Source organism: Nothoprocta perdicaria, unplaced genomic scaffold (assembly GCF_003342845.1).
Source record: "Nothoprocta perdicaria isolate Ctin4 unplaced genomic scaffold, notPer1 scaffold_4, whole genome shotgun sequence".
Classification (NCBI taxonomy): Eukaryota; Metazoa; Chordata; class Aves; order Tinamiformes; family Tinamidae; genus Nothoprocta; species Nothoprocta perdicaria.
The window spans coordinates 3515274-3530635 of record NW_020455643.1 but is presented as its reverse complement, the minus strand read 5'-3'; the positions used below and the strand labels follow the sequence as shown (position 1 = coordinate 3530635).

Here is a 15362-nt window from a genome sequence, read left to right as displayed (position 1 = left end):
AGCCAGCTGCAAAGAACAGAAGCCACGGGGTACCTCATGTTGCTTTTACAGCGGTTCCAGTTACCTCCCCGTGAAATACAGGCAGCATCACATCGCACTCCTTAAATCTGACCTCTATTCTCCATGTGCTGCATCCACAGTCTGAGGGGAATGCTGTAGCACTGCAGATATTTGCAGACAAATGGTGCTTTTGGGGCTGGAGTTCTGAATTCTGATYGAGATTTCTAACATGCAGTAGACAATCAGAAGACTAATGAGAACAGTTGATTGTTAAAATTCATGCTTCTTAAATGGGGTTCTTAGCCTCGGCAAGCCTGCTTACCTTGCAGCAGCAGCATTACTGCAGAGCCAGTAACAAAGCAAACTTCATTGGTATAACTAAGTATAAACCAATGCAAAGTTATGCATTTCTACATTGCAAGTAAAAGGAACTGCAGCACCACTAAGTCCGCTCACCTCAACTAGCATCATTTGAAGACAGACTTCATCACTGCAGTCTGAAGACAGCAGAAGTTCTATTGCAAAATGCATAGCATTTTAATACTTGCCTTTTACTTTACAAATGAAAGTTATCATCTATGACCGAGCTTTGATGAAAACGGATCTGTTGTCACAWTTGATTTTTGCATTTCCCACTCACTGTTTCACTTGCCTGCTGCAACTCCAACTGTTTCACTACCTTCAGAGTAGCACTGGGCAGAATGCTGCTCATATGGGCAGGACACTGCACTATGGAGCAAGCACACCCAGGACTCAGCATCACACAAGCCTTGGTGGAGTCTAGAGATCAGCTTATAACACACGTTACAGAACCAGAACAGTACGAACTTTGAATCAAGCACACAGTATTTCAGCTCTTATTTGTACCATTGCAACAAAAATCATTATAATCCTTCTTATTATATTCTTCTCACTTACACTTCATGCTTYCACAGAATAAAATCCAGGTAAGGATGGAAGCATGCAAGGATTATAACCTGCATTTCTTTGAGCAAAACCCAGTATGCTTCTTTTATAGCTAAAGTTATTGTTCAATTAACAAAAAGCAGAACTTGGTCCCAGTAACAGCCCGCTCAAAGGTCTGGTTTTCTTTTTCCTTGAAGGAAACTATACAGATACAATTCCATGATTTGAGGCTTACACAGTATGTGATATTATTAGTTCACAGAAGTTACAAGGAACCCCRTTGTGGGGTTACCAGTTTGCAAAGCAGCAAGCGGATTCCCACTGACACTGCATGACATTGGGTCACACAGAACATGATCTGCAATCCAGTCTTCCTACTTTCAGAGGCTCTAGAAAAGCATTAGAGTACATTTGGTTCACTTGATATATCCATTCCTTACCTACTCCCCGTTTCTTTTGACATCTGCAAGTTACCTTTGCAAGGTTAAAGGCAATGCTGAATGCCAGGCTACTCGCAGCACTGTGCAAGCTCAGAAGCAGGCAGTACAAAGCCATTCCTTCTGACACGAGGGAGATTGAACAGCACTGCTCTCCGCAGAAACTCGACCTCTAGCAATCAGCCTGTTACATTGCTTTGTAAAAATTAATAAAAAGTAGCAAATGGAGAAAAACACAAGGACTGCCACACAGCCAGTTGAAGTGCAGCAGATGTTACTTCAATCTCAAGTTAATATTTAGTTATTGGTATTTTAATAAGTTGTTAAACATGCATTTCACCTGAACACAAGTGTGAAAAGTGTCATTCCCAGCAGATGTATTTGAAAATTTTTGTAGGACTCACCATACTGGCAGCGGGGACCCTGGAATCCTGCCGGACACCGACACATCTGCGATCCTGCTTCCGAGCACTTCCCTCCATTGAAGCAAGTGCCAACAGTGCACAGGGCTAGTACAAGCAGAAGGAAACAGCTTTTGGGCTTTGCCTTTCCAGAACCACTTCTCATAYCACAGTTCTGCTGTATCAAGAACTTCCAAGGCAACCAAGAAAACAAACAAGCTTTTGATTTTATTAAACCAACTGGATTGCAACAGATTTGTTAGCGKAGAAAAATATGGTGCTAGTACAGTAAATTTTGGCCTGAAATTAAACYTCAGTAAGTTAAACACATTTTAACTTCAAGATGCTGCAGAGGCAGAATAGCTGGACTGGCCTAAAGATACTACCTGGGTCCAGAAGGGCAAAAGATATTAATTGCTGGACAGTAATGCAGAGTGGTTCAGAAACCACTGGTTCATTAAAAGAGATTATATATGCCCATGGGAGTTGCATTACTTATCTTATCCTACAAGGCAGGATGTTTACTTACAGGAAGGTAAATTCCACATACCTGAGCAAAATTCACTGACTGAATATACCAAATTCAAAAGATTAACCCCTTTGGTGCTTTAAATAGTTGAAAGCAAGCCTGTAGTGCTCTTGCAAGGACAAAGTTTGTTATCACTGGTGTCCAAATATTCTAGATTTGGGTAAGCCAGGTATTAAAACACACATTTTAAACATATCAGGCTTCTTACAACAGAAGAGGTGCACACTAGATACATGGCTTCATGCTGAAACAAACAACTATACCTCACAGGCTTGCTTCTTTTGCTCCTTATTAATATAAAAATCATAAAAGCAAKCTCAGAATACAGTCCTTAAGCTGGYAGAAAGATTAACACACACAGGAACAGATGCTAACTTTCACACAGAAGACAATTACTCACAAAACAGTAGCAAAACCAGAAAACAGATTGTTATCACACACTTGCCTGTGCTGTTAGCAGTGGCYGAAGTGCTTCCTTATCATTTAAATTAAATTTCATTTTAGAAGAACATCCAATCATGATTAAAAACTACTAATAGTAACAGGTTTTCCTCAGATAAGTAACCTYAGGGTACACACAATTACTTCAACTGTAACATCAACAGTGAAAAAGCCAAAACCAGTCAGACTCTGCAGTGAGTGCCAAGTCCAAGGAAAGCACATTACAGCCTCCTTATTCKCTCTAATTTGGATAACAGCACTAAATTAAGTTAGTCCGCCAAGCTAAGGCTGGCCTGAGATTGCTTCAAAAACACAATCAAAACCATATTATCTRCTGTTTAAACTAGAATTAGAGATGCTCTGTACTTTTGCATGTAACAGCTTCTGTATTTTTAGAAAACCTTCTCTCACCCTAAATGGAGTATTATTCCTTATAACTGGGAAAATCTATTTATGAACAATAAGATGCAAAATCCAACTTTCTAAGAGCAAACTTTATCTAGATAGTAAAGCCTAAGAATATCATAGGTTCTGGTCTTGTCCTATCAGTTTTGCCACCAACTTACAGTGTAAGCAGCCAGGTTCAGCACCTTCTCGGGCCCATCCAGGGCAGCATTTGTAGACAGTCTGATGCTCCATTCTGTATATCTGCTTGTAAACTGTGTAGTACCCAGACCTGTGAAAGAACAGAGCAGTTACAGCTCCCCTCCAGCTTATCCCCATCTCACCAGTAAAAAACAGCCCTTGTGTTTACCACATTTTTTCAAGCCCTGCCAGTAGTTCCTATTTATAAACAAAGCAAATAGGAAATGCCTCGTGATGACTTTCAATAGCTCTAAATCAGGCATGTCCCCATACATTCCAGGGTCTATTCAGACTAGTCAAGGATAATGGCAACCCATTTGCATGGTATGTTTTTCGAAAAGTGTTGAGAGTCTGATCTTCCCACACTTCTAAACATAAGACATAAAATGGAAGCTTTCAGTTTTCAAAGCAGGTGAGCTGGGCAGCTGCACATCACCTGAAATAACAGGATCACCTTCTGACAGTTGAGAAATGGTTGACTTTGGTCATTAGGTCACAAGTTCATAATATGCTCARAGAGCCATATTTGCTTCTTCTGCTCACTTAAACCAAATACAACCTCAAAAAAGTCAGTAAGACATGAACTATCCTTAAATAATGATTACGTGTATTTTGAAGTTCAAAACTTCATAAAAGCCTTATATTAAGTTTAATTAACAGAACTCATTTGTTACTACAGCAAATAGCTGTAGGTATTGCTAGTTACCTCCTCTCATAGCCCACACACCATCTCCGCCCCGTGCAGCCTTGTTTCCACATCTTGACAGTGCGGGTGAAGGCCTGAACACAGGGCTGCTGGTGCCCCACCAGCACCAGCTCCAACTCTGGGCAGACATTTGGCCTTTGGGAAGAGAAAAAGAGAGGAAAAACTGGTTATTTCTAACAGCGAGTTTTAAAAGTCTTAAAAAGGCATAAAGCTAAATTATAAAGTAGTTCAAAATGGATTTTATATTGCTGGTTAAAAATACTGCAACTCTGCAATTTGCGATCAGTTCAGAGTGGAAAAAACAGCTCTTGCAAGAATATAGCAGTCAGACACCTGTATAACATGATCTGATGATGTCGGAATGGCAAGTGTCCCACAAACTTTAATTGAGCCAAGATTTCATTAGTGTATTGGCTGTCTAAGCATGAAGGGATTTCCAATAGCAATTTTTAACATGAGCAATATAAGAATTATTGGCCTCTGAGCAGCAAGGCTAGCAAAATGTGATTGCACTTTGTTCCCAGAAAATGAACTGCTTCATTCCGAGCAGGATTTGACGGAAGACTCTGCAGACCCTTGGCTGTCTGCAGATAACAGCAGCCCAGTAATCCCTGCAGACGCAGCAGGGACCAAGGACGGTGCCTCGCAGGGCTGAGGAGCATTAGGTGAGAGCCTGGAGGGCCGGGGAGGATGCAGAGAACACTGCAAACCAGACAGGGAAATTCAGAGTCTACCCGTGTCAGTGCAAGCTTTGCATTGATTCAAGTGAAGATAAGACCTTCACTGGAGCTTCTGCTGGGGAACCAGAGCCTGTAGGAAGCCCCCGCTGCTACCAGCTCCCCTGGGCACACGGCATTTATAATAGGGGAAGCATGCATGTTCTCTGCTGATTATTCCTAAAATAACAAGGCTAAATAAGAAGCATTGCTTTGCAGGATGATATGCTCATCCTGCTGCTGAGCCCTGCTTAGAAAAACAGTAACTTTTAGCAGGTGTGATTGGGCAGCACAAAATTAACCATGTCCCATATTGATGGGTTTGCCAGGTCCTCAGCCAGGTTCTCACTGTGCTGCCCTGGTACAAGGTCCCAAGAGCTGCATAACAGAAAAGAAGCCTGCAAAAGATGCATCGAACATCTGACTAAAGCCAGAGGGCTGCCTCTCCAAACTGAGAGGAATTTGGTGATGTTCAGAGTGCTTGATAATTACACTGACAACCTGTAAAGTCATTAATTCTCCAAAACACCTGTTCTAGCTGTTATAACCATGATTTGCACATTTAAGCCTCACCAACTCAAACACGGTGGGAAGCCTGGRTGGTTTTATACCTTTTCTGGTAAGTGGCAAGCAACACTTAGCAGTGGTGTCACATCAGCTCACGCTTCCAGTTGAGACACACCATGCAGGCTGGGTTGTCAGCGCAATATGTACATGCACCCACACACACTTCCTTGTAGAAAACAACTTCTTTTGCATTAATCAGATAGATAACAGTCATAGCCCAACAGCTGCCAGGCTGTTAAAGTTATCATTAGCTACACTGAATATTAATTCCTCATTCATGATTTACAGTGCTTTATCTCAGGGGCTCAAAGCACTTGGCAGCTCCCTGTTATGTCTGAACGCTGCACAAAGTAGCCATGCTAGTAAAAGGACAATATACCTGCCTGTCACCTGCAGATCTGGAGGTAGCTTGTAAGCATCACTGARATTAAGCCCATGCAGAACAGGAAAACACTGTAAAAATGATTGTTTTTACTGATGAGTTAGAGATACTTGGATGAAAACCTGCATGCCCAAATCAGAGTCACACAAGCATGCGTTTGCAGGTAAAACAGAGCCCAAGGACAGAAGTATTTCCCACTGTTCACCTCAGACTACTTCACACCAGAGCACCTTATATTGATGGAAGCTTTTGTAGAATTAAAACCATCTCTGCCCAAGTTTCAAAAAGGCTGCCACCCTTCGCTGCCTACACCACAACACACATCTGGGTGAGACTGTTCAAAAAGCAGTGTCCAAAAATGTAGAACGCTCTGTATCTTACACATCCATAAGAACATAAACATGCTTCAGTCAGTGCACTAAGGGTCCTCAGACAACACCACTGTCTCCAACAACTTGACCAAAATAACCTCAATCAACAGGACAGAAACACCCAAGTGCCACTGGCACATAGCTTCTCCCTCATCCCTTCCCCTGCAAAGCCAACCATCTCCCAGCCTCTCAAGCCTCTTGCTCCACACTCTCCCCTTCGTTGTGCACCCACGATATCCATTTGCCACACTGCTCKATTTTGTATTCCTGGGGTTCACCCAGCTGCCACTGCCAACATGATGCAAGGAGGCAGAGGGCAGGAGCAACATCCATGTCCCATTGCTCCTGCAGGAACATACAACAACCCTACCCATGGGCTCCAGGACCATCTCCATTACTTACCAGCTCTTCCCTCTTCAATTACCTCCCATTTAAGACATTCATGTCCATAGCAATTGTTCCCAGACCATTCTCAGCTGAAAGCTTTGAGCTTCAGAAACAAGTCTTTGTACACCCCAAACCTTGTCTGTTCCCTCTCTGCATGAGCAGGTCTAATAAAACCCTCGCCTAACTTAGGCAACCCTGCCTCATTTAATGGAGGCAAATAAAATGGACCCTCCCCCAGCGACTAGAACACCGTGTACTGATAATTCATGCAGATCTCCTTTTATGAGAAGTGCCTAAAACTTTCCAGATAGAGCTACATCCAGCCACACTGCTCCTCCATAAATAAAACAGCTCACAATTGTTGTAATGACATCCCCAGCCCATCCATAATTCTTACTCGTGTGATTTTTTGCCATGTTTCCAGGAATAGCTGTATTGACTCCTGCAATACGGTTAATAGGAACAAATAGCACTCGGACAGAATAAAGCAAGGCAGCAGCAAAAAGTCATGTGCTTATTAAGATTTATTGCGAGTAAGCCATTCCTCCTGGATGCCCTTGGGATAATTTAAAGGCAGATATCAAAACCTCTGCTACATTATAATTAAAATGCTGCAATTGCATAACACAATCCTCTGCTGGCAAAACCAGCAAATAAAACACTCCCTCCCCAACATTTAGCCATGTTCCCAACCCCACCACCACTCAGCACACCAATTTTTAGCCATGTGAGCCACTCATACATTACTTAAGACCAGGCTCTTGAACAGTATCATTACTGAACACAGCTTTGTGTTAGGGCTCCCCCCTGACTAGAGGATATTCCATCCCTTCAAACCAAACCAGCACTTTAAGTGGGTATGATGGCACATTTGGAGCTCCCSTGTGCTTTGCTTTCAGAAAACATTTCTTAATGGGAGCTTAAGTGTTAAAACAAAAACATCTATTATATTCTACCCTTTAACTGATGCACCAATCCCCTAAAACCTTTTTATACCACTGCTCTGTTAGCCAAGACTAACACGAAGGCTGTTATTAGCTTGTCAGTCTGACTTGAGCAAACTAGAGAGCTCTTATTTAATATTTGCATTAGGAGATGCCCTTTAAACAAAGGCACCCAGCACACTCCCAGCTCAGGACTTAAGATCCTAATGAACAGATAATTAGAGCAACATGAAGCCAGAGCAGCCTCAGCTGCGATGCCTGAGGACGACTGCAAAAAAGAAAGTTCACATGAGAATTAATTTCACAGTATTCAGATTTTCTCCAAAAATTCTATATCCCCAAGACATATGGTTACCCAAGAATCTCAATTTTCATTCCAAAACAGCCTTCCCAGCCCTGTGGTTTTAGAGGAAAGCTTGCATAGTAGCTTCAGGCTCAAAAGCCTGAATGAGAAATTAGATTCTTTATCTTTTAATCTTGCATTTCGGGTGGGGGGGACCTGACTTCATTCCTGAATGAAGGGATCTGATGACACAGACTGAAGTCTTAAAGAAACCAGGTTATTTTGTGAGAATTTGTAAATGCTGAACTCCACTACGCAAGTCATTTCATCAGGAGGATGCACACACAGGGCTCAAAGCTTCCCCCACACTGAAGAGAATAACTGCATCAGAAACAGTCTAGTTAGTTCCTATTAAAATAAATCCATTCCAAATAGGTTTATCAAAAGACATATCAGCTCTCTGCAATAGGGGTATTTATTATCCCCTGTCTAGCAAAATCCCAAGGGTTGAGTCTTTGAGTGACAATTGAGGCAAATCTCTCATACTCTTTATCAATCCACATTTTCTCAACTCAAGCTAAAGGTAGCGAGTTTTAATAGCAGTGAGACAGCAAATACATCAAAAGGTCCCCAAAGGTTTTGTTCAACAGCACAAATTTGAAATCAAAGTATTAATGAATATGAACCAAAGAATGATCTGGTTGTCTAATTTTAGGCCTTTCCACAGAGACTCCGTGAGTGACACCCCCTTCTACACTAATCCAGAAGCCTGTTAATATCTTCCCAAAAACGAGACATTGAAGCAGCACCGCCTCAGCTGAAGAATCTGCAGCCTGAGCACTATTGATCCTTCCCGTGCAAGAGTCAATAGATGAAACCTGCCGTAAGAAATGAGTTACAGGGATCCTATACCTTCAAAATACTAATTGGTTAAGGGCTCTCCCTCCTTCCTGCTACCACTACAATGTGGGAAAGCACARTGTGGAAGCTTTTCCACACCTACTTCACAAAAATATCAAACCAGAACCGCAGCCCCCAATATAACCTGTTTCCCGGGGTACATCTCCACTGTGATGACACCAGTCACTCTCGTCACACATTGTTATAGCCATAAATTATAACTAGGCTGGAATCTTTTGGCCAGAAATATCTCCAAATCCCCTGCCTCCATCCAACCCAAATACTCCCAGCACAGTTGCTGCAAGAAGGGAAAAGCAGCTTTGGGACTCAGCTAAAACACACTGCCCTGCAGACAGAAAAAGGTCAGCTATAGGGCATTGTATGCAAACAGTCTGTTAATTAAAAACCTGCCATACATATTATCTCAATGAGGAAGGGGAAGGAAAGCTTCATCTGGGCAAAAATCTAACTATGAAATAGGTCATGGAAATAAGGTTAAGAGGGAAAAAAAGCCTATTATTGAATATCAACAATTCCAATAAGCTGGAATGTCCTAAACTGCTTCCCCCCCCACACACACACACACCTTTGAACTGCTGTGCCCCCTGTCTATTCYTAGCCTATCTGAAGGCTCATTTCCCCACACTGCTTGGATAAAATTAACGAGCATTACCRAAGATCATCAGGACAGACCGCCCTCTGGACCACTAATCAATCCCTGTTCTCCATGGGTTCTGTGCCCATGTGTGTGAAGCTGAAAGGCCCTCTGGGAACAAGGCTGAGCCCAGGCCTTAGACTAAGCCTTATTATCACGGTCATTTGCTGGAGCAGAGGCTACCAGAGAGGGCTCCTCCAAGGCCCGGGTTACCAGAGCACTGCTGGGCTGTATTCACAGCAGCTCAACAACACGAGGGCTCTTCCTGCCTCTGTGCACTGCATCTGGATTCGGAGCAAATCGATGAGATGATTAATTACACACACTGCTAGGATAGTGGCACTAAGATGCCTAGTCCCAGCCTGCCATTAAACTGCTCTTCAGCCATCCTCCCCTCACCTTCAAGACAGCCTATTCCGATTTGGTTAGGAAAAAACGCAGTACACTAACACAAACATCAGGTCAATTAACATGACTTATGTAAGTTGCTGCTTTAAAATGATGAAAGATTCAGGTTCCTGATTCAATTGGCTGCCCAGGACCCCAGGCCCCAACATCCAGTGAGAGGTTCCTGCACAGGGCAATTTCTCCAGCACCACGAGGCTTCTGCAAGTGAAGGGGCTCGTAGCAAATCACCTCACAAGAGGTTTGTGTCCTTGTCATTCAGATGCAGTAACWGCCCAAAGTCAGACCAACCCAATGGAAAAAATGAGATAAGAGAAGACAAAGCAGCAGTTATTCCCCTATAAGCCCTCAACTCGATACCATTAATGCAGAACTCAGATTTTAAGATTAATCACAGTAGAGCTATATATTTTATGAATTTTAGTCCTAATAATTGGGGCAACTAACATGCACATTATTGAATTAATGTTTTCACAGTTTGTTACTGCTGAACATTTCAATCTTTCACAACGGAAACTTCAGAGTAAGGTTTAGAGCAACCCAGTCCTATTCTACAAAAAAAGGCAGGTTTTTGCCTCAAACAACAACATTATCAGAGATGAGTACATGCAAGCATATATGTATATATAAACACAATTGATGATGCATGTGCTAGGGAGAGCAGTGGCCAGCAGAGAGGAGCACAAAGCTGGGCAGTGCTGTGAGGGTTAAGGGGTAAAGGAACCAGCTTCCTTCTCAGGGACCACTCCAGAAGAGCCATGGATTTGGGAATGATTCAAGACACACCTTAACAAGCCTCCTCCTAGGCACTGCTTGCATGGTATCAGTAAGAAATTAACTCATACAAAGCCACCGCATGGGCATATCGGGATGTTCTTTACATAACCAAAGGTTAATGCACATTCTGCTTCGACTTAAATACTCACAATTCCTGGTGCTTCTGCTAGGGAATACAAAGAAAAAATGAACTTTGGCCCTGCAACTTAAAAACACCATATTCCACATCCATGCTCTCAAATTCAGCTGAAGGAAATGCAACTAGAAATGCAACTATCACCTATGATGTACATACATTATAACTGCAGCATGCAAGTTTTATAATGAAAAGGCAAAAGGCTTTCAAGTTTACCCCCAGAATTAGTGACTAGTTTTAGACCGAGACCAAAGTACAAAGCAGACTACGTACACTCACGTTACAATTTTCAAATACTCGGAGGAGAAAATTTTCATTATTGCTAAGTCAGATGTAAATTAAGAACAGTAGATTTCAGACAGAATGTCAGCAGTAACAGGCTTGAATTTCAGAAGAAGGAAATCTATTAACTGTGTTCAAAGAGAAGGTATTTAATTGAGGAATAACAGGGGTTTGCAATATGGTCAGTTAACTCTCAGAGAGCCAAAGCGCTGTTTCCTACAAAGGAGGTTCCTGCTAAAGAGTCACACAAGCACTGATTTTTCAACTCCGAGAATTCCACCCATTCCTCCAAAAAGTTTGTTCAGTTTTATTAAAATATCCTGTGTTCTCCCCARCACACATACCTAGAACTGAGGTAAATCAGAGGAACTGGAGATAAACAATGCAAAGTACAGAAAAAGCTGCAATTCTTTTAGAATTAAGAAATACTGGATAAACACAATGCTAGCTAACGTAACTAAATAGCACCAACATTTCAGAATACARAACAATTAAACCTGATGAAGGAGTGACAGGTTCTTTTGCTAGAGAACATTTTTAGACCGCAATTTAGGAATCCAAAATTCATGGAAGTAAATGGAAAGGAGGCTTATCGATCTTAAACTGCAAATTTAAAGCCTTTCAGTGCCTAGATSAGCTATTTCCTCATGGGTGGGAAACTTAAAATCTCACATAGGTATGTTGTAAGGTGCATGTTATGGCACAATGCGCATTTATAAGAACTGGGATACATATTGCAAYCTATCAGATCAAGTTTATCTTTGAAAAATAAGGCAGCCTCAGGCTATCAGACTTTTATGGCTGTGTATTTTCATTGTCTTATGGCTATTTCAGAGTTTACAAGGAAGCCTTGATCTCATTTTTCTCCTGAGAAGTAGAAAAATATGTCATAAATGAGGAGGGAAAAAAAAGAGCACTGCAGCACAAAGACACTCATTCACCATCTTTAAACCTCCTGCCAATGTGAATTACCAGGGAAGAAAAAAAAAAGATGCTTTTAGTCTTTTAACAGAAAATAAATTCAATGTTCCTGCAGGAACCCTGATGAAACAAGCTTTAAAGGCAAACTCTTGAAAAATGTAATTGTGCATTATTTAGACCAGCGTGAGCTCTATCTGGTGGCAGCACGGTGTAGTGCAGAGGCCAGCACCACAACCTGCTTTTGTTCTGCAGAGTTAGTCCACATGCGCTCAAGATAAAAAGGCARCAATCGTGTTAGCCCTTGCTAGGCCAGATCCAGTGCTCCAGATTAGAATTTGATAGTTACCCTGGGATGTCAGCATCACCTCAAAAATATAGAAAGAGATTTATTTAAACAAAAGACAGAAATCAGAAGTGCCACACCAACTTGCCCGTAAGATACAAAGTAAGCAGCCCACAGTTTCCACTGCATTTCAGCTCCTCAACCTAAGCCTACCTTCAGCCTTTGGGAGGCCAGGACCTTCCCTCGTATCTGCAAATCTGCAWCACCGGAGATGAAGAAAAAATAATGTATTTGCTAAAGAACATATACTGAGGWCATTTCTCACCAAAAAAGATTGCACAACCACTTCTCACATCATTTGTGACAAGTTCTGTGACCAAAATCTCATCTCCAAGACTAAACTCCATCACTAGATTCCTCACTGGAGGTTTTCCTGCTTTACTTGGCTTTCTGTAGTGCATTCCAATGTATTTAAAGTGACATCCATTTTGTTTACTCAAAAATCAAAATCCAGAGGCTGCATCTTTGCAAGAAAATGCTCTGTGAAATTCACTGAGGTACATTTCAACAGTGCACAAAAAATGTGTGGCCTTTTTAAACACTAATCACTTTTTAAACACTAACTACTTGCCCAAAAGAATCAAGTACTGTCATTTGCCCTGCCACAAATGTTCGGTTTTGCTCTGGGGACTCAGCTGCATCTGGAAGTGCATTTATGAGTTAGCCTGCAAGCCTGTGCTGCTTGATGGACTTGGGGAAGCTGGAGAACTTCTTCAGACAAGAATCCAACTCTAAATGCAGGTGTAGCTTGGGACGTGATCATGTTTTCTTGCTTGAAGTGAAAATAGGCAGCTGCAATATTTTAGCAATCAAAAAAGTAATAGAGCAACAATTTTGATGCAGGATTTGGACCAGATCCCTTATGACTAGACATTGCAGATAGCAGGAGCCTGCAAAACCCCACAGCAAATCAATACTTGCTGGTCAAAAGGAAGCAATTTATCTTGCAACTTTTCCAAAAAAGTCCTCACTCATTTGTCACAAATMAGCCCATTCTTGCCTCAAATTCTTACTGAGAAACATTACACTTACTGAACAAAATAAGTTCCTGCAATCATTTCTGCCTTTTTTTCTCTTGTAAGATCTCTGTAAGCAAACATCTGTGCTTATAAAATCCACAACAGAATATTTCTCTAGAGGTTTCCACCTTTCACAACACAAACATTGTGCAGTGCCATTCCAACCTAGACCCTCTGATGACTCCACAGCCCTTCAGCCCTAAATAACTTGGCATCACCCATTAACAATGACCCCCCACACCCCAACTAACACGCAGCTGCCTGCAGCAAAGGGAGCTGCTGAAGAGATGCACTTCAAAAGGAGTGATGGTTAATTCCCCATTTAAAGGCCTAAATAACACGCTTTGGGATGAAAACCCTACATTTGTATTCTGGTAGTTCCAGCCTTCTCTCCAGTTTTAACACAGGATCATCAGGGGCTAATTGTCTGGAAACACAGCTGATGGCAAGAGCTACTCAGCCTATAATCTGCCCTTCATTAAGGCTCCTCAGGGGGCTTGGGAGCCCAAGGGCAGCAGCCACACTGAACCCGGGCATTTTTAGCCAGGAGCAAGTGCTCAAGTTAGCAGCGGAACGAGAGGGCAGTTATGAGGAATCTCCTGGATGTTCCCAGTCCCAGAAGTTCCCCATCAAAACAGCAAGTGCTAGAAAGGAGGCACCCAGCATGGTATGCTCTCAGGGATGCATCTGGAGCCCTTGTTCCCGGCAGCAGATGAACAGAGACACAACAATGCTATGCGAGAAAGGCTATTAATTAAAAAAATCAAGGAAAATAAATCATCTGGAGAGTTCCCTAGTCAGCAGTGTCTTCTTATCCTTCTAYTTATACCAAAAGTAAAGACCACCCCAAACAGCATAAAACAAGCATTAAAAAAACACTTTCTTTGCCTTAATTTAAGCACGGCAATGAGCTCAACAGTATTTGAGGAGCCCCTGGGCAAAGCACCAGGCTTTGCTGGGCCACTCGGCTGGCTCCAGCAACTCAGGCAGAGCAGAAATAGGCTCAGACCTGAGCACCCCCAAAGGAAACACGCTCTGGGTGGCACTCTCGGTGACAGCAAATTGGCAAAATCGATTTAAACCGAAGCAATTCACACCCAAGGCTGCTCATCTTCAGCTCCCGAAGTGCAGAAGCCGGGTTGCTGCTCACGCCCGGTGCGGACAGAAGGGACTGCAGGTCAACCAGAGTTTCCCCCCAGGTAAGAGGGAACGGTTCATAAGAGCAGCAAGCAAGAACTCGATTTCCCCAAGCGTGGCGGGCGCAGCAGGAGCCGCGGGCGCCTCGCGGAGCGGGGACGCGCCGACGCCTCATGACGCCTCATGGCGCCCGCGGGTCCCCGCTCCGCGAGGCGCCCACGGGGCCGCTCCGGCCGCCGCCCCCCCAGCCCCACGCGGCCCCGTCCCCGCGCACTCACATGCCCGGCCGCAGCGCCCAGCTGAGGCACCACCAGAGCGGCAGCGGCGCCAGGGCCGCGCCGGGGGCCATGGCGAACGATCCGCGGCCCCTCCGCGCGCGCGGGACAAGCGGCGCCGCCGCGGCCGCGTTTTAAGCGGCGGCGCCGCTCGTCACTGGCCGCGAGCCGCGGACCGCCCCCCGGCTCCGCCCCGCTCCGCTACCGGTGCCGCTCTCGGATAAGGGATCGTTTCTCTTCGCCCTGAGGYGGAGGGAGGCTGGAAGTGGGGTTGGGCATCCACTTTTAGGGTCGYGCCTTGCGGGTTTCGTTTCACGAGGGTCCTGAAACTACCCAGCCACGGGCTCGGGAGGAGCAGATTCACCCCCCTTGGCTTCCCAAGGGAGATTCCCATCCATTCCCTTGGGATGGGGAAAGTCTCGGGCCGGCTCCTGTGCAGGTTGTGGCATAGGGAGCTTTATGGAGACACCAACTCCTCAGGTTTGGGCTCAGTCCAGCTTTGCACAAATCGGCATCAATCGGTCTTCCCTSTGGTCGTGTGACAGGGTACCCCGGCTTCTGTTTTATACAGATTTTATGAGCACAGTTCTGTGTGTGGTTTTTATTTCCAGGAGCTCTGCTAAAATGTTTGCTAATTGTAACAGGATTTTTCTTTATTCTGCTTGTTGCTTTGAAGCTCTTAATGACACAATCCGCTTGAGATTGTATCGCTCATTTATTTTTCAAGTTAAARAAAACATATAGGCCTTATCTGACCTTAGAGTGGATTAATTGTACCCCGAAACTTCCRCTGAAGGGCTAAACCTTCCTTGTATCCGGAGTAGCCTTAACTCTGCAGGACCTTGTGTCGAGCTAAT

The 15362-nt window shown here is 43.7% G+C and overlaps 1 protein-coding gene across 1 annotated transcript in view; it reads right to left on the bottom strand.

The window, feature by feature from the left end:
- The window catches only part of LOC112952379 (multiple epidermal growth factor-like domains protein 6), a 166877-nt gene extending 152298 nt beyond the window's left edge, over positions 1-14579 (bottom strand). The window contains exons 1-4 of the mRNA XM_026045227.1: positions 14509-14579; positions 4006-4140; positions 3281-3390; positions 1748-1852 (exon numbers count right to left, since the gene is read on the bottom strand). Coding sequence (XP_025901012.1) covers positions 1748-1852; positions 3281-3390; positions 4006-4140; positions 14509-14579 — 421 coding nt within the window. The remainder of the gene's footprint in view (positions 1-1747; positions 1853-3280; positions 3391-4005; positions 4141-14508) is intronic.
- Between the last annotated feature and the right edge of the window lie 783 nt (positions 14580-15362).